The following is a 26662-nucleotide window of genomic DNA, read 5'->3' as shown; positions in this document are numbered from 1 at the left end:
TGTGAGCACATCTTTAGATGAGGCGAGTTTTCAGACTATAGACTCCTCAGTACAGCGCCTTTTCTCTTTAAGGGTCTTTTTTTATTGTTTTTGCGACTTTTTAATTTTTTATTTTTTTTTTTTTTTTTTTTTTTACATCTTTTGACCACCAACTTTTTTTTTTTAAGTTTTAAATTCCATTTAATAAACTAAAGAGTGACTTTCATGCAGAAGTTTCTTGAAGAATGGGCTGGTTACTTCTTTAAACCGCTTTACGTCATTAGAAAACTGACAGTTAAAAAAAATAAATAAATAAAAAAAATAAAATTAAAGCCTAATTCAAAACGTCCACAGTAAGTTGTTTTACGTTTATTGCAATTCATATCGTCATTCAGTTTGTCACAATGTCACTGTTGGATAGGGGCTCACGTTAGGGGGCCCTATGCTATCCCGAACCTCAGGGATGCTTCTAATGGTGGAGACATCTGAGTCCCATTCCTGGCCCTGCTCCTGACCAAACCTAATCTGATACCCCCCACCCATCGGGGAAGGATGGGGGCAGGAGTGGGATAATAACCAAAGATAAAGACAGACAAGGGAAAAACCAAAACTCTAAAAACGTGCACACGCGATTATACAATAAGGCTTTGTGCCCTCGGGACTGTATACCTGCGGATATATCTGCAGGTTTCCCGCAGGAGCTCCCCGGAATCCGCAGCTATCCATTGCTGCGGGATTCCAGCGAAATATCTGCAGAAAACCTGTGGACATTTATGCGACTTACCTGCGGAAGTCCCGGCCTCTATCTCCATAGTGGAGGGCCGGGATTTCCGCAGATATTTCCGCAGGAATAATTGACATGCAGTTACGTGCGGCTGCAGGACACCCGCAGCATATTCCACAGCCGCACATACCACAGCATGGACGCCGCACTCCCCATGCCCCATAGGATAACATGGGGAGTGTCTGTACTTGCTAAAACTTGTGGATTTATCTAGAAAATCCAGATAAATCCGCAGGTTTTCTGCGGCAAAATCCACGGGTACTTAGTCCCGTGGGCACATAGCCTAAAAAATTCAGGAGGAAAACAAAAGCAGAAAGGTAGCTACAAAAAAGAGCGGTTAACTTCACCACCGCACAAAGCAATAAAAACTACTCCCACCAGGTAGTCTGAAACAGCTCACCAGACCAACTAAGATTAACTATAGCTGGCATAGTTGAAAGGATTCAGCTAACATAAACAGGATTCAGCTAACATAAACAGGAGGGGTGCAGATGTAATTTGCTTTCCCACAACATGTGATCAAAGGAGACTAAGGGCTGCTTCTCACTTGCGAGTTTCTCACAGTAGAGCAATGCAAGAAAATCTCGCATTGGAATCGGACACATGTTAGTGAATGATTCAGCTCTCATCTGCGATTTTTTTTTTTTCTCAGTCCAAATCGGACTGAGAAAAAAATCGCAGCATGCTGCTTTTTTGCGAGTTTCTACTGCGAGTCTCTCCAATGCAAGTCTATGGGAGCGTGTAAATAATCGGATGTCACGGGACGGCACTCACACCATCCTAGTGACATCCGATTTTCTAAATACATTTCTCGCATGTTTCCTAAAACACTGGAAACGAGCGATGTCTCCCAGTGTCTGTCAATCACTATTCTCTGTCAGTCGGTCTCTCCCTCTCGGTCTCTATTCTCTCTCTGTCGGTCCGTCACTATCTCTGTCCCTCTCTCACAGTCTGTCGGTCATTTTCCCCTCCTCTCTCATACTCACCGATCCCCGGCGTGGCGCTGCACGGCATTCACACTGCTCTGGCGGCTTTCACTATTTTGAAAATGCCGGCCGCTCATTAAACAATCTCGTATTCCCTGCTTTCCCCGCCCACAGGCGCCTATGATTGGTTGCAGTGAGACACGCCCCCACGCTGAGTGACAGGTGTCTCACTGCACCCAATCACAGCAGCCGGTGGGCGTGTCTATACTGTGCAGTGAAATAAATAAATAATTTAAAAAAATGGTGTGCGGTTCCCCCCAATTTTAATACCAGCCAGATAAAGCCATACGGCTGAAGGCTGGTATTCTCAGGGTGGGCAGCCTCACGTTATGGGGAGCCCCCCAGCCTAACAATATCAGTCAGCAGCCGCCCAGAATTGCCGCATACATTAGATGCGACAGTTCTGGGACTGTACCCGGCTCTTCCCGATTTACCCTGGTGCGTTGGCAAATCGGGGTAATAAAGAGTTAATGGCAGCCATAGCTGCCACTAAATCCTAGATTAATCATGTCAGGCGTCAGAGACACCCTCCATGATTAATCTGTAAGTTACAGTAAATAAACACACACACACACACATTAAAAAATCATTTATTAGAAATAAAAAACACAAACATATACCCTCATTACCAATTTAATAAGCCCCAAAAAGCCCTCCATGTCCGGCGTAATCCACGAACAAGCAACAACACTGTACCTGCGTCCGCCGCCAATGAGGAAGGAAGGAGGTGGGCGGGATGTTACGGCCGCTCATCTCCGCCCCTCCGCTTCTATTGGGCGGCCGCTTAGTGACGCCGCACGAACCGCCTCCTTTGGAGGCGGTGTGCCAGCCACAGCGACGCCGCTAGGAAGATGTGTGACGGGTGTTCGCTACATCGCACAACATCGCTTTTTGCCCGTGATGCACAACCGACGGGGGCGGGTACACTCACTAGCGATATCGCTGTGTGTAAAGTGGCCTTAAGAGTGACATTTGTGAACACGCCAAAAAGATAGTGACCCTGAACGCCTCCAGATTGCTTTGTAGTATTTGCAGGGAAGAATGCCTTGGCTACACTACTCTCCCAGACAGTATTGGTAAATGTTCTCCACTGTCGAAATTGTCTGGTGTTGCAAATTCTGTGAATAAATTAATAAAACAAGATAAGAGGTTAGCCAAGCGCTCTGCTCTCATGCCTTATAAAGCTGATGCAATAACTCTCAGAATGTCAGCACTGGTGTTCTGCCAATGCACCAGATACTCTGAACTTCTGACCATGTAGGTTTTTTTTTTTCCCTCCTTTTTATATTAAAAAATAACATTGCTCCAGATGTAATCATGCTGAGTGTGGTGGAATTTATAATCCTTCTAGAAGTTTGTCATTTGATGGCTGAACATACATTGGAATATAAAATTTACTCCACAAACCAAGAAAATATTTTTCTCACTTCCACGGAATATTGTATGATGAGCCAGGAACAGGTGTCTGTGGAAAAAAAATTTAAAAAAAAGTTTAAAAACTGTTATTAAAATGCACCTGTTTATGTCCCGAAAGGCAAACCTTTTAACAATGGTCTTTCTGGGGGCAACTAACCAATTCTGTGGGCATGCGGTAAATAGAGTGGGGCATTAATGGGAACAAATTAATGTCATAGGGTCTTGATTATGGAATGGGTGATCTGGTCAAAGCTCTATTACTGGTGCAAAACAGACTTCACGGGAAGAAGGTCCCCCTGCGAGATGGTGACCTGCTGAAGACCACAAATTAAATATAGTAGGGGACTTGTTGACAGGTCCTGTCTAAGCAGCGGCATCTCCAAGCGCGTATAAAGCTCACCCATGTAGATGTTACCGCTTGCTGAATTGAGAATGTGGGGTTTCAGGTATCTGTTTCGTGTAGCTCTGTCCTGCAGTGATCTCTGAATGTAAAGCTGACCTTACACACTTAAGAACTGAGGAGCCACTGCCTAAAACGTTTTGATACTTTTTTTTTTATATATATATATATATATAATATATACAGTATGTTCGATATATATGAACACTGACCTACAAAGCAGTCTATAATCTATCTCCTCCGTATGTATCCAAACTAATCTCCCAATATGTACCATCATGTAGTCTCCGGGCCTCCCAAGACCTCCTTCTATCTTCTACTCTTACTTGCTCCTCACCCAATCACTTTCAAGACTTCTCTCGAGTATCCCTCTTCCTCGGGACTTCTATGCCACAACCCGTCCAACTACCTACCACATTTGGATCCCTCAGATGGGTCTTGAAAGCTAATTCTTCAAGAAAGCTGACAGCCTGCAATTAATCCACTGTCCCCTCACCATGACTAAAGCTGTTGCAACCCCTCAACCTACTGTCTCCTACCCAACCATCCTATAGAATGTAAGCCCACTCTGTACCAATCTATCATTGTTAATTTGTGTACTGTAATTTAATATGTAACCATTCTTATGCTTTGATTTCGTCAATGGGATTAACTGTTAAACCCTCTATACATATTCGATTATCTGATTACCCTGTCAGTATCAACGGGTTTGGCCGTGTGTGTGTGTGTGTGTGTGTGTGTGTGTGTGTGTGTGTTGCTTCAAATAATTTTTTGTTTGGAGAGATATTAATCCAGGTGACTTGATTTCAGACTGTCAATTCTTTTTTTTTTTTTTTTTCTTTCTCACTAAGGTAAGATGCCACCAGATGTGTCTAGCGTCACCTCTCTCAAAAAGAACAAAGTTGCACTTAGCTGGAAGTGCGCTCCTGAATTGGAGAGCCAGCCAAGATTGATGCCGGTTGAAGCATAGTTTAGCCGACATCTTATCTTGTGTATGTTGGACTTTAAAATTCAAGGGGCCAACTTTTGCCGCTAAAAAACCTAGTTGTTCGTTGATCGGTGGTCGTTTCCTAACCTGTTAACACAGGCAGACCGCGCTTCATATATGTATAGAATGATCCATAATAGATCTTTTAGGGTGCCATGGCTGCCGTTGTCGGCAATCCAAGTGATGTTTAAACAGGACAAAAGATCAGTTTACTTGAATGAAATCTCATGTTTTGATTGCAAGATTGTTGTGAACTAGCATTCTTAAGAACAGAGTTGACCATCCTTACAGTTCGTAAGGTGGTTGTCTGCCTATTACAAAGTAGAGAAAAGTTAGGTATTATCTATGCACTTTGAGATCATCCAATCTTGTATTTTTATGAGCCTTTGATAACAAAAAAGATTGGTTTAGATTTTCTTGCGTCTTTGTTTTGAAGCCTCCTGCTTTCTTCGTAATATACTGACATCTGATGCCTATAATCGGTGTAATACCAGGAATATTGTATGCATCTACTATAAGTCCTCCCTTCCGTGGTGTGGGAATACACACTCCATTCTATTGGCTATTTAACAGGTAGTTAAACACTTTTCATGACTCGTGAACTGGAGCGCAGTACAATCTCCCAATTGTGTGGAGCCATATTATGGTGCCCACAAACTTTTTACGAGGTACTACTGGATCTCTGTTTGAAACTGAAATGGAGGCATTCTGTTAGAAACAAATTCTTAAGAATTTTCTTTCGTTTTTGTGTATTTACAGTTTTTTTTTTTCCACTTGAAGTCAACATATCTACTTTATGAAACCCAAGTATTTTCTCACGTCCCAGTCCAACAAGGAGCCATTTAACTTCGCTTTTCTTGTGTGTTGGAGAGGATCAGCGCTTGCGGTAATTGTGCAAATCTCTGCTAATGGTCTCTCTTAATGCTGCCTTGGACCAATGGTTTTTCTAAAGTGTTTGTATTGGCTATCTACTAACGAAATATGGATGATACAGCATTAGGCAAAGGGTGTTGCTGGTAACATCCAGCTGACATATCACTTATAAAATACCAATTCAGCCAAAATATACATCCCGTTTTTTTAGTGCTTTTATTATTGTAGCACTCTGAAAATAATCTGTCTGGCGGTTTTTAATGTATTCTTCTTTTGCGTTCGCTTGGAAAATGAGAATTTCTAAATCCTTCAGAACACATTGCTGCTCAAGTTACCAACCCATGAGAAAACCTTTTCCCAAAGAGTCGGGTTTCTTTGAACAGTGTCATTTTGTATCAGACAATTAATATTGTAATTGGCCTGGGAGTTGATTGGACATACAAAGCTATTGCCTTAATAGAAAATGGTTTGTGGAAGTTGAGGGAAGAAGTTTAACACCATATACTTGTGGTTGTTCTACACAGTTGCACAGCTTTGAGATCAGGTTCATAGTTATTCACTTGCTTAAGAATCGGGTGTTTCAAGAACAAAGCTATATCCTTTTCACAAGTACAAATTGCACTTGTCGATTGTGTGTTTTATTTAAGATATTTTATTTTTTTTTTAATTTAATTTGTTTGCCTTAGTTTTAGAGCTCACTTGTCACCCAATAGATAGCATGGACAGGACTTTAATTTCTAGTTTGTAAGTTATATTGAACATTTTGATAATAAAGGTACCGCTATGGGTGTCTTCCATACCCCCAAATATTTATGTGCATTGATTCCCTTTTTGTAGACCTTAGAATTGTAGACCTCAGAGCTCACTTGTCACCCAATAGATGGCATAGTACAGGACTTTAATTTCTAGTTTGTAGGTTACATTGAACACTTTGATAATAAAGGTACCGCTATGGGTGTCTTCCATACCCCCCAAATATATATGTGCATTGATTCCCTTTTTGTAGACTTAATTGAAGAAAAAGACCGGCACTCTTCTTTATGAATGTAGATTCTTTTTATTGTACAATTCCATGTACAGGCATCAAATATTAGAACGCGTTTCGGCATAAAGAAGAGTGCCCGTCTTTTTCTTCAATTTTGATTGTGGATGCCTTCCATAGACCTGAGCACCGTTCATCCCTGAGTGCCGCCCTGGAACTTTTTTTCCTTTTTGTAGACTTAAACATTGCTCATTTACTTGTGTTAGCTCAGTGAGCTGCAGATTTCCTATGGTAAGCATGTCTGAAGTTCAAGGCTTGTTCTCCCACTGCGTTTTTGTCACGTCCTTCTTTTTTTTTTTTTTTTTTTTCCCCCAGTGTACTTTGCAACAGAAAAAATGCAGTGTTTTAATGAGATTTCTGAAATATTATGCACATACTGCTTTTTTTTTTTTTTTGCAGATTTGAACCATCAAAGCATTTTTTGCTACTCTACAGCATGACAATTCTTTCAGTGTTTTGGCAGAGGTTTATACCAATTCTAATAAAAAATAATAAAACACATTCAAAAAGGCGCTTATTTTACGCCGCATTTTTGATGCCAAAACTCTTGTTCTTGCTACAGCCATATTTGCCGCATATACTCAACGTGTGCACATACTCTTAGGCTATGTTCACAAGCGGCGTTTTTTCCAGGTTTTTTTTTTTCACGAGTTTTATGAAAATTTTAAAGCTGCTTTTTAAGAATGAGCAAAACGTACGCGATTTCAGAAATCTCATGCACACAATTGCTTCCCCCCCGATTAAAATAGAAAACTGCTGCATTTTGAAAGAAGCAGCATGTCTGTTCTTTCAGCGTTTCTGCAGCGTTTTTAAACAACTGAAAGCAATGAGTGCAAAAATGCAACCACTGCGTATTTGCTGCTATTGTAGTGAATAAAACTATTAAACATGCACTGTATGCAAATGATGGACAAAAACGCAGCCCAAAAATGCAGCAAAAAATAGTCAGCGGTAGCGATCTCTGTTATCGCAACTCTGCACACTACATAAATGTAAATCTTCCATGGAGCACTGCTTCCGCCTTTCACTGTATGATTCTGGTGAAATCACACTGTGGAGAGGAAAACTGAGCTCTCCATAGAAGATTTATAGTAATGCAGTGTGCAGAGCAGCGAAGAGCTGTGATAGCTATTCAAATGAGTTGTAAACCAAGTGCAAACCATCGGCTTCTGTCCCGCGATTGAGAGACCCCTTTATTTTCTCACTCTTGAAAATTGGGCCTATTTTTTCGTAAATGCGTTTTAAAGCCGCTTTTACCTTCAGTGATTTCTTATTTGGCCAAAAGCAAAATTGAAAATTGCAAATTTCTCCTAATCATGACAATGTTAAAGACTGATAGCGCACGGATATTGCCGGGGTATAGTCCATGACTTTCAAGTACCCGTAGACTTTTATGGGTGATTCTGCGCCCGGACTCCGATCAAAAACGGCTATGTCTCTGTGATGCATTCTTTTTGCAGATCCAGAGAGTCGCTAGCTGTGAAAAGCGCATGTATATGAAAAACTGTTGTCTGAATGACACCTAAGGCATAATTTACTCAAACGAAAAATTGGCTAATTTTCTTCCAGAAAAGAAATGGATGCTTTTTCATCCGTATTATCATCCCTATGGCATATGTTTTTGTAAAATCAGGGAATAAAATTTTATGGTATATAAAAAAAAAATTTCTAGGTTAATAATGCCAATATCATTAAAAAAAAAAAATCAGATCCCATACAATCAATTCATATAGAATACAATTTTTTGTATTTTTGTATACCAATAAGGCTGCTTTCTCACATCCGTTTTTTGCAGTGCGGCACAATACGGCGCTTTGCAGAAAAAACGCGATTTACAATGCAAGCCTATAGACGCCGGATGCGGCGTCCTGTGGCAAAAACCGCATCCGGATGCGGCGTCCTGTGGCAAAAACCGCATCCGGTTGCCAGATGTGTTTTTTTGCACTGCGCACGCTCCGTATCAAGCCGCATCCGTAAAAAAAAAACAAAAAAAAAACGGACGGGCCACATGGAAAAACTTATGCAACAGATCCGTTTTTTTTCGCTGCATCTGTTGCATAGGTTTTTGAGCCAGATTGAGCCGCACTGCAAAAAACGGATATGTGAAAGCAGCCTAAGCATGACTAGGTGAGTCTCGTCCGAAATTCGACATTGTGATGAGCGAGTACTGCCATGCTCAGTGGCTCGGTATGCATTAAGAGTAGTTGGATGCTTGGGTGGGCGCTACTCGAGTATCAATAGGGATCTCGGGAAAATCTTCAAAAAAATGCTTGCGTTTCTCATTAACTTCCATTATACTACAGTGCATGAGTTGGGTGCATTCAATTGATCGTTACAAGTACCGAGCATGGTATGCAAATCACTTTTTATTGATTTCTTTAAGCGTTTCTATGGTTTTGTTGTTGTTTTTTTTTTTTTTTCCTCTCTAATGATTTTGGTAATAGGTACTCTGTTTCCATGAAAGGGGTTGTCCACTACTTGGACAACCCCCTTCTCATTCCCCTTGTTCTCCCCTGTAAAAATAAATCCTGTATTTTTCGGATTATACGACACACTTTTCCTCCCAAAAATTTGGAAGAAAAATGAGGGGTGCATCTTATAATCCGAATGTAGCTTACCGGGGATGGTGGTGAGGGGTCACCGGAGACGGGAGATGCTGATAGCGCTGTGGTATGGGCTTACTGCGGGCAGGAGGGGCCGCCATTCTGAAAATATCAGTCGTGCGGGCTTCAAATAATGGTGCCTGGAGTTGGCAAATACACACATGGAGCCCTCTGCTCAAGATCTCGTCTGCACACTCGCTGCCTCCGGCCCGTTGATCCCCTAAAGAAAATGGCACCCTGAGGTGGCGCGTGCGCAAATGGTATCTTAGCTTGTCAATTGAGCAGAGTGCTCCAGCTGCGCACACACCGACTTTGGGCTCCATTTCTTTTTTGTCAACAGCTTCTGGATGCTCCTCAAGCCTTGCAGTGCCCGCAGCGAGCATCTGGGATGCCCACCACACTGCCCTCATCACCCTACTCCACCACCGGATTATAAGACGGACTCCATATTCCCCCCCCCCCCCACACACCTTTTTTTCCCCTCTAAATTTGGTGTGCGTCTGGAAGCCTATCCTCACCTCTGGTGCGTCCACAGTTCCAGCGATGTCTGTCACGTTCCCGGGACCCATGTGACATATGACACGCAAGTCCCACAACCAGTCAGTTTGGGCTTCTTTCTACCGACCTTCGGACATTTGAGCAGGAACTCGGCGCATCGCTCACATCCTGCTCAAATGTTCAAAGGCGGGGAGAAGGAAACTGGAGCTGATTAGTCTCGGGGCTCGCATGTGATAACAATGTCACTTGGACCCCGGAAATGCGACTTCAGACGTCGCTGGAACCACGGCTGCACTGGACGCGAGTACTTGCTTGTTTATTTTTACGGGGGCAAACCAGGGGAAGGACAAAGTACTGAACATCCCCTTAAAAAAAAAAAAAAAAAAAATTAAAATGTTTTTGGCAGAGATTTGTTACCTGTGCCATCTCTGAAAATCCTAGTTTACCATAGGTCATTGAATATTTTTTATTTTTTTTTTCACGGAAAATTGAGTGGGGTTATTCAGATGAATAGGTCAATTATTTGTATATTTTAAGTATATGAACAGCTGAAGTTTTAGTCTGTTCTTTTGATGGTGGGGAGTGGTAGAATACTCTCTCTGTGGTCATGAGGACTATCCAGACTGGCAAACGACCAGGAATTAAAGTTTTAATAATGGGTTGTCCCGAAGTGAACAGCCCCCATTATAGATTAAAATGCACTTTTTCAGTAGCAATTAAAAAGACTGTTCTCCTTTGACCGTGTCACTGTCTGTACAGTGAATCTGCCAATTACGAATACAAACGATCCTTTGAGAGCTCTGAACAGCTGGGTGAGGATTTCTGAATTTGCCCCCTAACCAAGAGACATGACTTTAAAATGTGCTTGCTGTCTTTATTTTTTTTATTGATTGAACCTTTGCCCTGACCCACCAAATCTAGATCAAACCGAGTTGCTTAAGACTGTAATAAAAGAGCCTTTTTTCACTTCTTTAGTATACCGCGATATAGTAAGAGCATCTGGAGTCAACACACTTGAGTATCTTTTTTTTGTAATTTGGTCATCCCGTGGTTTTTAGCTCAATGTTGACCAAACCTTGCAAACCGCAGATGTCAGGGAGGGGGGAAACCAAAAGATTAGGCTGTCGTATTTATCTTAAGGCCCAGTCACACACAACGACTTAACAGCGATCCCGACAATGATACAACCTGATAAGGATCGCTGGTATGTCGCTGGGAGGTCACTGGTGAGATGTCACACAGTCAGACCTTACCAACGACGCAGTAACAATGAGCGACCCGTATAACGATCTCAACGGAGATAGGACCCTGTTAGGTCGTTGGTAGGCGTCAAGCACAGCGATGTGCCCTGCCCAGCAGGACATCGCCTTTGAAGAAAATGGTCCGGACCATTCGGCAACGACTAGCGATCTCACAGCAAAGGCCTGATCGTTGGTAGGTGTCACACATAATGAGATCGCTGGCGAGATCGTTGCTACGTCACAGAAACTGTGACTCAGCAACGATCTCGTTAGCGATCTCGTGTGTGACGGGCCCTTTAAGGAGTCGGGTTTTGGCTGCTAGACACTCTTTTCTTGTCCCCATTCAGAATGTATACATGCTAAGAATATGGCCATCTTTACTAAAGGACAAATATGGTAAAAGGGTTGTCTACTAGTCTGAGAACCCCCTTTTCCATCCCTATGCTTCCCCCTTATCTCCTGGGGCTTGTGTGACATTGTGATTCCATCCTTGCAATCAATCAGCGCTGGTTTCCTTCCCCGACTTTGGAGAAATCTTGTACATCTTACATCCCTATGATTCCCCCTTCTCTCCCGAGGTTTGTGTGACATTAGGTCATGCAATCCTTGCAATTAATCAGTGCTGGCTTAGCTCTCCGGCGTTGGACAAATATCATAGATCCGGAGGAAGTGGAAGCTGCTGCTCTCACTTCTTGATGTGTATGGTACGTCTAAAAATGAGATAGATGTGGAAGAAGGAAACCGGGATATGCCATGCTGACATCAAACATCCAGAAGTTTGATCTATGCGTTTCGGAGGACACAGCCTCCTTCTTCAGAACAATTATTACAGAAAAATCAACCTTGCTCACCTTTTTCCTGTAATAATTGTTCTGAAGGAGGCTGTGTCCTCTGAAACGTGTAGACCTGATTAAATAAAAGAGAAATTAATTAACTTCTCGATGTTTGATGTCACCGCGGCATATCTTGGTTTCCTTCTTCCACATCTGTAACTCGTCTCTCCGGGGCTGCAGCAGACTCCATTTTATGCGTATGTAGGAGTTGTGACTGGCACAATTTCTACAGGTGAGTACCTTACCTATTTGTTTTGTCAAATCCCACCAGATAAGACCCAATCTGCGCTTCTTATCCACAGAATACTTCTATAAAAACGAGGAGAGTAAAGCGGCGGCTAATTAGTTATAGGGATTGCATGACATAATGTCACACAAGCCTCGGGATAAAACAAGGTGGATACATAAGAATGGAGAATCGGTTTTCTGAGTAGTTGATGACCGCTTTGAGTGGGGGAATGTCCAAAGCTAGGTGTATAAGGTTAAATGTTTTGAACTAATGTGATAATAATACAACTAAAAGTGCATACATACATCCGTGAAAATGTTGCTATGCTGTCGTCTTTTTCTTTTATTTCTTACCGCATATGGATCCAAATTTGGTTAAGATTTGGATCTGCTCTGAGTTTCACAGATCTCCTTCTTGAATCAATAATTTTAATGGGTTTCTGAATAGATCCATTGCTCTCACAGGATCCATGTGCAATAAAATATCATACAGCGCTTGGACAATTCACACGGGTGTATGATTGTAGCCTTAAACTGCATTGACAGTAAAAGATAATCTTAAGAATGCTTCTTCGTGATAATCTTTTTAGTATAAACCGGCGGCGAATCGCCCAATAAACACTGAAAACGCTCATTGAATTGGAGAAAATCACGATGATAGATCCTAGTTCTCAGCGGTTCGTGGTCCCGTGCAAACGAGACTTGTACTACCGAGAACAATGGCCGCCTGAGAGGTCTATTAGGCTATGTTTACACATTGCGTTTTTGCTGCATTTCTTTGCAGCATATTTTTTTATGAGGGTTATGGAACTGTGGAACAGTGTTGTATAAAGAATATTATTCTCATCGTTTTTAACTTTTCGTTTTCCCCCCATTAGGTGACCATCTGAAAGTCTGCTCACCGGGACACACGTGCTGCTCTCAAGCAATGGAAGAGAAATACAGCCAGCAAAGCAAACATGATTTCAAGGCAGCGGTCACAGAGCCATGTAGCACGTTGCAGAATGTATTTTCTTCCAGATACAGCAAGTTTGATGGTAAGGGATTTTTTTTTTTATTAGTAAAAATGTGCTTTTATTTATTCCACCCACAAGAAGTTAGTGATATTTGGCTTTTGGGTGAAATTTCAAGATCTTAAAATGCCCTCTAACCTTTCTAGAAGATTTTAGTGTGACCTTCTCTTTTAGTTTTTGGATGCTCATGTCCAACTGTTTAATGTTTCAGTACTTTTTGCATAATTTGCTGTTCTCTAGCAAGGAGCTTACCGGCAAAATTCACAACAGGTGTTTGATCCATAAATCGCCCAATAAATTACAGGGTTCAATTAGAATTGATATTAAACCGTCCTCCTCGTGAGGCTGTTCACATTCTAACATCGTGAGACCAAGAGGACACCTAACAATAGATCAGCAGTACCTCCCCATTGTGAGGCTTCAAGCATAATGTTCTCAAATGGAAGTGGCCACTGAGCTTAGAGTGTCATCACAGGTTACAACCGAGATACAGCGAGACTGGAAGAGTCACAGAAAGGCAGAGAAGATGACATCCTTTGGTTCCACGCTGATGACCACTTCATTGTGAACTATACCTTTCAGAATCGGATGATGAATGTCACACATTTCCAGGCACATTAAAGAAAGGTGAGAGGCAACCAAGTGTCATGTCAGACCATTCAAATCCTTTTACATCAATGTAGTCTGTGCTAAATGACCTGCAAGGTACCTGACCGCACCAGCATAATCTACGCTGGACGATGGAGCAGTGGGCCTCAGTGCTGTTCAGTGATGATTCGATTCATGCTGAGCAGAAATTAGGGCCTCCAATGATGATGGAGACGTCAAGGAGAGCGTTGTGCAGACTTTGGTGGTGGTAGTGTGGGGATGTGTGACTAGTCAATACAGAATTGCCCAACACTTTGTCAATGGTACAGTGACAGCCCCTACTACTGGAATAACATCATTAATCCAGTCATAGTGCCTCTGCATGACCAATATCGGCCTAATTTCATCTTTATGGATGACAATGCTCCAGCTCATCGAGGTCATTAGGGAACAGCTGAGACTTGGTCACTTCAAATGGAGCGGCTGCACTTTCTCCAGATCTGAATCTAGTAGAAAACCCAAAAGATCAGCTGAGTCGCTGTGTAGAGGCCGTAACTCTATCCCAGAACTTCAATGACCGGAGGTCCGCTCTTTAACCCCTTCACCCCCGGCCACTAAAACACCCTAATGACCGGGCCATTTTTTGCAATTCTGACCAGTGTCACTTTGACAGGTTATAACTCTGGAACGCTTCAACGGATCCTGGCGATTCTGAGAATGTTTTTTCGTGACATATTGTACTTCATGTCAGTGGTAAATTTAGGCCGATACTTTTTGCGTTTATTTGTGAAAATTTAGGAAATTGTGTGAAAATTTGGAAAATTTCGCAATTTTCAAACTTTGAAAATTTATGCCCATAAATCTGAGAGATATGTCACACAAAATAGTTACTAAATAACATTTCCCACTTGTCAACTTTACATCAGCGCAATTTTCGAAAGAAATTTTTTTTTCGTTAGTAAGTTAGAAGGGGTCAAAGTTCATCAGCAATTTCTAATTTTTCCAACAAAATTTACAAAATATTTTTTTTAGGGACCACATCACATTTGAAGTGACTTTGAGAGGCCGAGGTGACAGAAAATACCCAAAAGTGACCCCATTCTAAAAACTGCACCCCTCACACTGCTCAAAACCACATCCAAGAAGTTTATTAACCCTTTAGGTGCGTCACAGGAACCAAAGCAATGTGGAAGGAAAAAATGAAAATTTTACTTTTTAACACAAAAATGTTACTTTAGCCATAAAATTTTCATTTTTACAAGGGAGAAAAGAGAAAGTGCACCCTACAATTTATTGTGCATTTTCTCCTGAGTACGATGATACCCCATATGGGGTAAAAATCAATTGTTTGGGCGCACGGCAGAGCTCGGAAGGGAAGGAGCGCCATTTGAATTTTTGAACACAAAATTAGCTGCACTCATTAGCAGACGCCATGTCGGGTTTGAAGACTCCCTGAGGTGCCTAAACAATGGAGCTCCCCCACAAGTGACCCCATTTTGGAAACTAGAGCCCTCAAATATTTTTTCTAGATGTTTGATGAGCACTTTGAACACCTGGGGGCTTCACAGAAATTTATAACGTTGAGCCGTGAAAAGAAAAAAGGTTTTTTTTACCACAAAACTGTTGCTTCAACTAGGTAGCTTTTTTTTTCACAAGGGTAACAGGAAAAAATGCACCATAAAATGTATTGTGCAATTTCTCCTGAGTACACAGACACCTCATATGTGGTGTAAAGTAATTGTTTGGGCGCATGGCGGGGCTCAGAAGAGAAGGAGCGCCATTTGACAGCAAAATTGGTTGGAATCATTAGCGGACGCCATGTCACGTTTGGAGACCCCCTATGGTGCCTAAACAGTGGAGATCCCCCACAAGTGACACCATTTTGGAAACTAGAGCCCTCAAATAATTTTTCTAGATGTTTGGTGAGCACTTTGAACACCTGGGGGCTTCACAGAAGTTTATAGCGTTGAGCCGTGAAAAGAAAAATTTTTTTTTTTACCACAAAACGGTTGCTTCAACTAGGCAGCTTTTTTTTTCACAAGGGTAACAGGAAAAAATGCACCATAAAATGTATTGTGCAATTTCTCCTGAGTACACAGACACCTCATATGTGGTGGAAAGTAATTGTTTGAGCGCATGGCGGGGCTCAGAAGAGAAGGAGCGCCATTTGACTTTTCAAACGCACAGACGCAGTGCACTGATCGGCCGCTGCAGGACGCACGGTCGGATGCGATAAAAAAAAGCGTCGGGGGATACGTAAAAAAAAAAAAGTCACGCCAAAAATTGACCATGGATGCAGATACGTTATCTGCATCCCTAATCAGCGCTCGGTGGGACGCACGGACGGATGTGATACAAAAAGCGTCGTGAATACGGAAAAAAGTCACGCCAAAAACTGACCACGGATGCAGATCCGTTATCTGCATCCCTGATCAGCGCTCGGCGGGACGCACGGACGGATGCGATACAAAAAGCGTCGCAAATACGGAAAAAAGTCACGCCAAAAATTGAGCAGGGATGCCGATCCGTTATCTGCATCCCTAATCAGCGCTCGGCGGGACGCACGGACGGATGTGATACAAAAAGCGTCGTGAATACGGAAAAAAGTCACGCCAAAAACTGACCACGGATGCAGATCAGTTATCTGCATCCCTGATCAGCGCTCGGCGGGACGCACGGACGGATGCGATACAAAAAGCGTCGTGAATACGGAAAAAAGTCACGCCAAAAATTGAGCAGGGATGCCGATCCGTTATCTGCATCCCTAATCAGCGCTCGGCGGGACGCACGGACGGATGTGATACAAAAAGCGTCGTGAATACGGAAAAAAGTCACGCCAAAAACTGACCACGGATGCAGATCAGTTATCTGCATCCCTGATCAGCGCTCGGCGGGACGCACGGACGGATGCGATACAAAAAGCGTCGTGAATACGGAAAAAAGTCACGCCAAAAATTGAGCAGGGATGCCGATCCGTTATCTGCATCCCTAATCAGCGCTCGGCGGGACGCACGGACGGATGTGATACAAAAAGCGTCGTGAATACGGAAAAAAGTCACGCCAAAAACTGACCACGGATGCAGATCCGTTATCTGCATCCCTGATCAGCGCTCGGCAGGACGCACGGACGGATGCAATACAAAAAGCGTCGGGGATACGGAAAAAAGTCACGCCAAAAATTGAGCAGGGATGCCGATCTGTTATCTGCATCCCTGATCAGCGCTTGGCGGGACGCACGGACAGATGAGGTGTAAAAATGGACAGGGGATACGGGAAAAAAAAAAAAAAAGTTATACTCACAGTACCCAGAGGACTAGCAGGAGGATCACTGACCAGAAGAGCTGCAGAGGAACAGATGGCAGAGAGATGGACAGCTTTACAGGAGCAGCAGGCAGATCAGCAGAATGCCCAGGAAGGACCAAGCGATGGACGCAGATGTGATCAGGCCGGTGAAGACAGGTAAGAGGATGTCGGGGGAGAGGGGGGGTTGAGAGCAGAGGGGGGGGAGAGCAGAGGGGGAGACCGGAGAGGGAGCTGCAGAATAGAGATAATGGGGGAGGCAGTCAGATCGCGGGGGGAGCAGATCGGGATGTCGGGGGGGGGGGGGGGGGGGGTTGGGGGGAGCAGATCGCACGGGGGCACGGGCAGGGGCTAACACGGCAGCGCGCAGGGGCACCACGGGAGCGCGCACGGGCTGCAAAGTGAGCACAGTACTCACGTGCAGCAGCAGTGTGACCTCAGCGACGGCGGCGGCGGCAGCAGCAGCGGTGGCGTGGTACCACAAGTACCAGCCACTGCACGCTGCAGCCATGTTGGGGGAGGGCTCGCAGGCCAGCACAGGCCTGAGGAGGGCGGCCGCCGGCAGATCAGACCGCCCCACTGCACACTGATTGGAGCGATTGCGCGTCATAGCATGATCGCTCCAATCAGTGCTGCAGGGGCTGGGGGCGGCATGTTTGAGGTCCACCTATGATATGCTGCAGCAACTGCGGCATCTCATAGCTGGATCTCACAGGATCGCACTAATTCGGCCATTATTTTTGCCGAAATTAGTGCGATCGATGTGGTTGGCGGTTCAGATTTGAACAGCCAATCACATCGATCGTCGATAGGGGGTGGCGATGCCGCCCCCCCTGGGCTCAAGCAAAGGTCCCCTGCTGTAAGAAACAGCAGGGGACATCATTTGAAAGCCGTTGCTATGGCCACGGCAATCAAATGAAGTTTAGGCCGTAAAATTACGTCCCTGGTCGTTAAGTCACGTTAAAATAGGACGTAATTTTACGGCCCGCGGTCGTGAAGGGGTTAAGAAGAGTGGGATGTCTCCACATACAATAACTACACTTGTGAACAGCAGAAGATATAGTTGTCAGCTGTAATTGATGCTCAAAGTAACATGACAAGTTGAGACATTGACATTTTTTTGGGGGGGGTATACCTACCACTGTTGGCTTTTGTTTCAGGAAATTAAGATGAGGAAATCACCAAGTTTGGGCATTCCTGGTCAAAATTACTGTTATTGTGAACAGTTAAGCAAGTTGAAGATGAAATGATCTCTAAAAGGCATAAAGTTAACGATGACACATTTCCTTTGTATTTTATGCAAAAAAAAAACAAAACTTTTTTTTAAAATTTTAAGGTTTAACAAAATAGGAAAAGGAGCCAATGCTAAAGTTTGCGCACCCTGCATGGTTAGCACCTCTTTTGCAAAGTGTCACAGCTTGTAATCTCAATTTGTAGCCAGCAAAGAGTCTTTCAATTCTTGTTTGAGGGATTTTTACCCATTCTTCCGTGGAAATATCTTCCAGTTCTGAGATTCCTGGCCCGTCCTTCATGCACTGTTCTTTTGAGGTCTAGCCACAGATTTTCAACAATGTTTAGATCAGTGTGGACTGTAAGGGCCATTATAACCTCAAAAGCAGCAAGGTGAAGATTTTATCTATTGTGGACTTGTATGCGTTTTTATGATTATCCATTTGTTGAAGCCTTCCCCTTTTTTTTTTCTTTCTCTATTATTATTATATAATATTATATATATATATATATATATATATATATATATATATATATATATACAGATGGTGGTGTGTTTGCATCAAGAACATATATTGAAATTTCTTTGAATCAATTCTTCCTTCTACCCATGACGTGTGCCCCTTTACATTGGCTGCAACACAGCCCCGAAGCATGATTGATCCACCCCCATGCTTAATGGTTGGCAAAAATGTCTGTCTGAAATTCTGTTCCCTTTTTTTATTCACACATACCTTTGATCATTATGGAAAAAGAGGTCTATTTTAACCTAATCGGTCCACAGGACATGTTTCTGAAATGCATCAGGCTTGTGCAGATGTTCTTTTGCATACTTCTTATTCTGAATTTTATGGTGAGGGCGCAGAAGAGGGTTTTTTTTGATGACTATTCCATAGAGGCTATATTTTTGCAGGTGTCGCTGAACAGTAGAACAATGTACCACAACTCCATAGTCTGCTAAATCTTCCTGAAGGTCTTTTGCAGTCAAGCAGAAGTTCTGATTTTGCCTTTCTAGCAATCCCACAGGCAGCTCTCAGAAAAATTATGCTTAGTCTCCCAGACCTTATCTTGACCTCCACTGTTCCTGTTAACTATCATTTCTTATTTACATTTCAAACAGTGGAAAGGGCAACTTGAAAACATTTTCCTATCTTCTTATAGCCTTCTCCTTCTTTGTGTGCCTTCAGCATTTTCAGAGTGCTAGGCAGCTGCTTAGATGAACCCATAGCTGCTGTGTTTTGGCACAAGGTTAGAGGAGGCCGGGTTTTTATACAGCTATGAAATTTGCATCTCCTGACCTTTCCTAATGTTGGTGAACAGGCCATAACCCTAACAAGCTAAATAAATGTCTGAAACCTTGGTTAAAGTTTTCTGAGCACACACCTCTTCAAAAGTGCCCACTTTTTTTTTTTTTTTTGTCATTTTTCAAATGTAAGAGATGACATTTTTTTTTTGCCTAAAATGCAAAGAAAATGTGTCATCTTTAACTTTATGCCTTTCACCGATTTATTTAATCTTCTACTTGCTTAACTGGTTATAACAGTAATTTTGACCAGGGATGTCCAAACTTTTACATGCCACTATGTGTATGTATGTACAGTGGAACCTCGCTTAACGAGTAACTCTCTTAACGAGAATTTCGCTTAACAAGCAAAGCTTTCTGTAAATTTGTAACCTGCTTTACGAGAAAGCTTTGCTGGACAAGCGAAATTCTCACCTCACACACTTCCGGTTTCGTCCATCTACCACACTCTGACCCGCACTTGCACTGTCCACACAAACACACACATGTATACACAGACACACACACACACACAGTACTGTACTATGCTCATCTTACCTTCCGTTCCACCGCCGGCCTCATAGTTCTTGTAGTTCCCGGGTACATCACGGCGAACTACGAGTACATGAGGCCGGCAGTGGAACGGAAGGTAAGGTGAGCATATAATATCTGTACCTTCAGTTTCATCGCCGGCCTCCTGGGTCCTGTAGTGCGCCGCGCCGCTCTGCTCCGCTCCAGGTCATCCATAGCAACGAAGCAGGAACTTCCTGGTTCCTGTCACCGCTTGTCAAAGGCAGTGCGCTGGCCAATCAGAGGCAAGCGGCTCTGCCTTTGACGTCAGCGCTCTGGCAGGAAGTTCCGCCCTCGTTATGGTCACTTGATACACGGCCCGCACCGGAGAACAGCAAGTCCCAGAAGACTGGCGATGGAACGGAAGGTAAGGTGAGCATATAATATGTGTGTGTGTTTGTGTGTGTTTGTGTGTGTTTGTGTGTGTGTGTGTGTGTGTGTGTGTGTTTGTGTGTGCCTTTGTACATGTTTGTGTGTGCCTTTGTACATGTTTGTGTGTGCCTTTGTACATGTTTGTGTGTGCCTTTGTACATGTTTGCGTGCCTTTGTACATGTTTGCGTGCGTTTGTACATGTGTGGAATGATAGAATAGGGGACCAGGATGGGGCATTTAACACATTGTGGAACGAATTGTCAGCATTGCAATGATTTCCTATGGGAAATCTTGCTTTGCTGAACGAGTACCTTGGTTAACAAGCACAGTCCCAGAACGGATTGTTCTCGTTAAGCAAGGTTCCACTGTATATAATAAAATTCTCTCCAGGAAAGGAGGCAAACTAGCACAGCGCCACCTATTGGAAGTAGCGATCCTAAAAGTCAAATGTGGATTTTTAACAATCCTTTGCATATGACCTAGGATATATTATGTATATGATGTGATTCTTTGGTATGTTTTTTTTTTTGTTTGTTTTTTTTTTTTTTGTTTTGACCAGAGATGTCCAAACTTTTACATGCAACTGTATGTATATAATATGATTCTTTGGGAGTTTTTTTTTTTTTTATTGCCGTTTGAGCACCGGCCCCTTAAAAAAAACTCCATTAAAGCACTAAATAAAAGGCCCATTTCTGGAACCATTCGACAGATTTAAAAAGATGATAATCAAAAATATAGAAGCATGCTAGCAGCCTGAATAATATAAGGCATACTGTGGCTCCTTTTGCACTGGTGACGGGTCCTCTTTGAGCCAGGGACCGGAAAAGCCTCATGCACAGTGGTGTGGTCCTCATGTGTGTGCACATGGCTGTGTTCACATCTGTCACATCAGTCTTTGCTATTTTAACCTCCTTTTCAAGTGGTCTGCCAGAGATCTGAGGTTTTGTAGCCTGGAGCATTCTTTATGTGAAGGACATTTTTTTTTTTTCTCTAAACGTCTGGTGAAGCAATTGAGCTTTCATGTGAGGCCTGCTGACCTTTTCCCCGGCTGCCACCAAATTTTAAGTGCTCTTAATTGCCATTTAACCAAATCAAATTCCGCTTCCAACCAAAGAATGGATTCCTTTTTTTTAAAAAAATGGCATTGTCTTGATCATAAACCTCCAAAACCTGAAAGTGCCAGGAGACTATAATGGGCGTCTGTATAGATGTGGCTGATTACGGAGTGGATGTGACCTTGGCAGCTGGCGGGAGGTAATGTAGAGCGAATGTGGAGGGGGTTGTGTGGACATTAAGAGTCCAGTTAAGATTAAATTGAGTTATTTCTCCCTTCCTTGGCAATATTTAGCCTTCTGTATCTGGGTACGGATGCCTTCATGGTTATGGCGGTTTATATTCTCCTCTTCCACCTTACACTGCGCTTCCCATGAAGTCATAAACCGGTAATAATCTGCTTATCTTGTATTGTACGTGCTATAAGCCTTTTCTTTTCCTTTATGGTTTGTAATCAGGATCTTACTCCCTCTAGAAAAAAACAAAAAAACTTGGAGCATATTGTGCACATGATAAAAAAAACAAAAACCCACATACACAAAAAACCTGATTATCGCTGCCTTTCAGTTACCGGCATATACATGTGTCGTAGGTTGTATAGCTGCAATATGAAACCGAAATAACCCCCAACGCTGGTGTCTTGTTACCTTCTTCCCTTCAAGTTTCCCTTTAATCTGCCCAGTTCAAGCTGCGAGTCCATGTTTTATTATGTAGCGCCAGCTGTGGGGTGGAGTGAAGTTCTCATACACCTTGTCTCTTGGGAAAGCGAGTGCTGCACATGTACACACAATCCCAGGAATTTAAATATGGTTGTGTTACAATATGTATTAAGGCATCTGCTTCGGCTTTAAATAACGGGTCAAACCTTGCAGTTATGCATTTGTAGGGTAAATGAGGGGGCGCACACCGTATGAAGGGGCGGCGCACACCGTATATGGGAGACTGGGCAGCACACACCGTATTGGGGAAAAGGGGTGGCGCACACCGTATATGGGAGACGGGGCGGCACACACTATTGGGGAAAGGGTGGCGCACACCGTATTGGGGAGACGGGCGGCGCACACCGTATTGGGGAGACGGGCGGCGCACACCGTATTGGGGAGACGGGCGGCGCACACCGTATTGGGGAGACGGGCGGCGCACACTGTATTGGGGAGAAGGGGGGTGGCGCACACCGTATTGGGGAGAAGGGGGGTGGCGCACACCGTATTGGGGAGAAGGGGGGTGGCGCACACCGTATTGGGGAGAAGGGGAGTGGGGCACACCGTATTGGGGAGAAGGGGAGTGGCGCACACCGTATTGGGGAGAAGGGGAGTGGCGCACACCGTATTGGGGAGAAGGGGGGTGGCGCACACCGTATTGGGGAGAAGGGGGGTGGCGCACACCGTATTGGGGAGAAGGGGGGTGGCGCACACCGTATTGGGGAGAAGGGGGGTGGCGCACACCGTATTGGGGAGAAGGGGGGTGGCGCACACCGTATTGGGGAGAAGGGGGGTGGCGCACACCGTATTGGGGAGAAGGGGAGTGGCGCACACCGTATTGGGGAGAAGGGGGCGGCGCACACCGTATTGGGGAGGACACGTAAAGTGTGTGTGTGTGTGTATATATACGGTTTCAATATTTTCTTAGAAAATTCTGCTTTTTCTCTTCTGGTTTGATTTTTTTCGTTCTCTATCCACGTTATATTGTCTTCAGTGTATATAGATTTTTCCCATTACAGAGATTGGTGATGACAGTGCTCATAAAGTTCTATGGAGAACTGAACTTTCAGAGGAATGTCTTGTCAGCCTTCACTGAATTTTAAAAGCACCAACTGTCATCTCCTATCTCCATAATGGGTAAATATGTCTTGACTAGTGATGGGCCAATAGTAACTACTCGTGTTCAGATTCTTCGTAATGAATCTCCAAAGTGCTATTCCTGTATTTGTCACAAATAAACCTAATGCAAGTCACTGGGGGACCCGAGCATTGTTCTTGCCGTGACGAATACTGCAGTAGTACTCTGTATTCGTAAGTATTATCCGAACATGAATAATTTGCCCATTAGCTTTGACTCAATACAGAATTCACAAATAATCAAGAGCAAAATATCAATACTGGAGGGGAAAGAAGCCGATTTTCTCAGATAAGATCTATTACAAGGTTGCTTATTTTCACGTGTGCTACTAACTTATGATGTACAATTTTTAAAACAACCGGTACTTTGAACACATTGGTTCCATAGGCAAACTTCTAATAATTGCTCACCTAATGTGTATATAGAGAGAACGTCCTGTATATAGACCATACACAGGGTTACAGGATTAAACTTTACATCAGAGGCAGTTGACTTTCGGGCTTCCAGGAAAGTCCACAAGTGAGCACATTGTGACCCATCCATCTAGTCCCTCTGATAGTTGACCTGCTCCTTGAGGACCACCGTGTCTGACTTTATAGTTTTACTACATCTATAGTGCTGGTAAACCAGTTAGGATGGGATCTTGCTATTTTCCTAGCTGTAAAGCACTAATGTTTGGCCATTGTTTGTGCCATATGCTTTCTCATGGGCTGGTTCCTCCAAACTTCACAGCAGCCAATCAGTAAGGGGTCCATGTAGTTGTAGATCTTGGTTGACAGCATGAAGCCCAGGTGAAGACTTGCATATCAATGCCCATGGCATAGAGCCCATCAGTTCATTTGTTTCCAAAGGTTTAGTTTTCCAAAGTTCTTGTACCTCATTTGAGGAAGTTTAGGGCTAAAAATTATTTTTTCAATTTTGGTTTTATTAAAACTTTAGCGTTCGCCTTCTATAACCATTGTGTTGAATGGTCTGTTTGTGGCTACAGGATGTATAATGAGGATTCTTTAGTGAGCTGCAATGATTTTCTGACGGCTGCTTGTATTTTATTTATTTTACTCACTAGCGCTATTAATGCCATGGCGCTTTAGATGTGATCATCACTGTCCCCATTGGGGCTTACAATCTACATTCCCTATCTGTATGTTTTTGGAGTGTGGGAGGAAAACGGAGAAAACCCACGCAAAAACGGGGAGAACATACAAACTCCATGCAGATGTTGTCCTTGGTGGAAATTGACCCCAGGACCCCAGTGCTGCAGTACTAACCACTGAGCCACTGTGCCGCCCCATATCAGTTTTTTTTCCCCCAAGTCGCTCTCACTTGATTTGACTACAGAACACCTCAAATTTGAAATATACAGAGATTCTGTTAAAAAAAAACAGACTTTTTAAATGAATCTCAATTGTAAAAACAAATTATAGCCCCGAATACATGTCTTAAAATAAAAAAGATAAATAAAAATTCCAAAGGTTTACAGCTGAAGATGTGCAGATCACACACAGTTATTGTAGCACTGGCTTCCCTAGTGCATCGGCACTCTGTAGCGTCCTAGCGCCATGTTTTTGCCACCTCCTTTTTCCTGTATGGCGATCCTCATTCGGCACGGTCCTCTGCTTACCTGCATGGCCGTCCACGTGTTGCGTGGTCCTCTGCACTCCCACATGCCCATCCTCGTGTTGCTTGGTCCTCGGCTCACACTCCCCCGTAGTCACCTATCTGTTGCGTAGTCTTCTGTGTCCCCTCTTTACCATCCACGTGTAGTGCGGTTCTCGGCCTGTCCTATCTGTTCCCTGGTTCCAGCCTGTGTCCAAACCTGCCTGTATACCGCACCTGTGTCCATACCCCCACATGCACCTGTCCTGTCTGTCTCAGCCACACGAGCTGTACCTGTGTCTGATGTTCTGTGACTGCTGACTTGGACCCTGATGACTTGGACCCTGATGACTTGGACCCTGATGACTTGGACCCTGATGACTTGGACCCTGATGACTTGGACCCTGATGACTTGGACCCTGATGACTTGGACCCTGATGACTTGGACCCTGATGACTTGGACCCTGATGACTTGGACCCTGATGACTTGGACCCTGATGACTTGGACCCTGATGACTTGGACCCTGATGACTTGGACCCTGATGACTTGGACCCTGATGACTTGGACCCTGATGACTTGGACCCTGATGACTTGGACCCTGATGACTTGGACCCTGATGACTTGGACCCTGATGACTTGGACCCCGATGACTTGGACCCTGATGTCTTGGACCCCGATGACTTGGACCCTGCTGGATATCCTGTCCCAGGTATACCTCTGTCCGATGTCATGTGCCTGGTGACCTGAGCTTGATGACCTGTGCCAGAAGTCCTGCACCTGCCTGTCCCCATCTATAATGTGTTCCTGTTGTACCCGGTTTGTCCTGTCCGTTACATGACCCCGGTCCTGCGGTCACTCTGCTTCACAGTCCTGATTACTGCCCTGGGAGTGGCACCTGGCATTCTGCCTCATGGTGGGCGCTTAGGCATGTCCCTCCCACTAAAGGGTAAGCCTGGGTTATCCCCTGTGGGTCCACTCCCACTTGCCGCCCTCACCAGTGGTAAGCATTACAATTATTTTATTGTTGGATAACCCTTTAATTTACTCAAATATAACTGTACCTACCAATGTCCCAATAAACATGCATGCTTATGTGTCGTCCAGGGTTATGGGGTACTCTGTCCCGGGAGGCGTATAACTGGGGAAAGTCACTTTGGTGGCTGTTGCCCGTTCCCGTGCCCTGTGCTTTTTAAAAGGGGGATTATCTACAGGAGATTTGAATAATGTTCACACGTGACGCCACTTGCGGTGTTGCGGCTATGTGGATGGAGCCGCCGCTGCACAGTTTTCACTACTGGGTCTGGTGTTGGTGGCAGCCTGGATGTTAGGCCCTCCGCAAGCTGGGCCAGGCCCCAGAGGATAGGGGATGCAGATGGGTGCAGAAAGAAGATAGGCCACACAAGGGGTTGTAGTGTAACTGGTGCCTTTACTCACTGAAAGCTTGTAACTGGTCACCTGAGGCCGGCTGGTCTCAGCTGAAGGTCCCCGTAGAGCCAGTGTCAGTTTAGTGACCTGGTGGGTTCTTTCCCCTGCACCAGTCTTTGGTTGGTGGGTCCCCGTGGCGTAGAGCGGCTGGGGATCCCCTCCTGGTTGTCTCAGCAGTCCGTATGACGGTAGCATGAACCCTGTGGGGTTAGAGTCTCTGGTCCTGTCCCCGGTTCTCCCGTTGCTACTGTGTCCCCAAACTTCAGGGTCAGTGAGGTCCTTGATGGTCCCCTCACTGTGCAGAGTTTATCAGGTCTGCCTGGAGAGTTTGCCTGACCTAGGATTCTGTACCCCGTTGGTGCATGGTTCCGGGAGTACTCAATCGTACTCCACTGGCAACTAACTGCCTGGGCCCTCAGGTCACTGTTCACGCTCCTGTCAGTGCATCTGCTCACTTCCTCGGTCACTGCTAGACTCCTCACACTCTCTCCCTGCTCTGACTGTCCACAGTCTGCCCTTCC

The 26662-nt window shown here is 44.2% G+C and overlaps 1 protein-coding gene across 1 annotated transcript in view; it reads left to right on the top strand.

Moving 5' to 3' along the window:
* Positions 1-26662, top strand: part of GPC4 (glypican 4) — a 162958-nt gene that overhangs the window by 69100 nt on the left and 67196 nt on the right. The window contains 1 exon segment of the mRNA XM_075322661.1: positions 12750-12908. Within this exon segment, the coding sequence (XP_075178776.1) occupies positions 12750-12908 (159 nt within the window).

Source organism: Anomaloglossus baeobatrachus, chromosome 9, assembly GCF_048569485.1.
Source record: "Anomaloglossus baeobatrachus isolate aAnoBae1 chromosome 9, aAnoBae1.hap1, whole genome shotgun sequence".
NCBI lineage: Eukaryota > Metazoa > Chordata > Amphibia > Anura > Aromobatidae > Anomaloglossus > Anomaloglossus baeobatrachus.
Note: the sequence above shows the minus strand (reverse complement) of the source record. Positions and strands in the feature narration are given on the sequence as shown.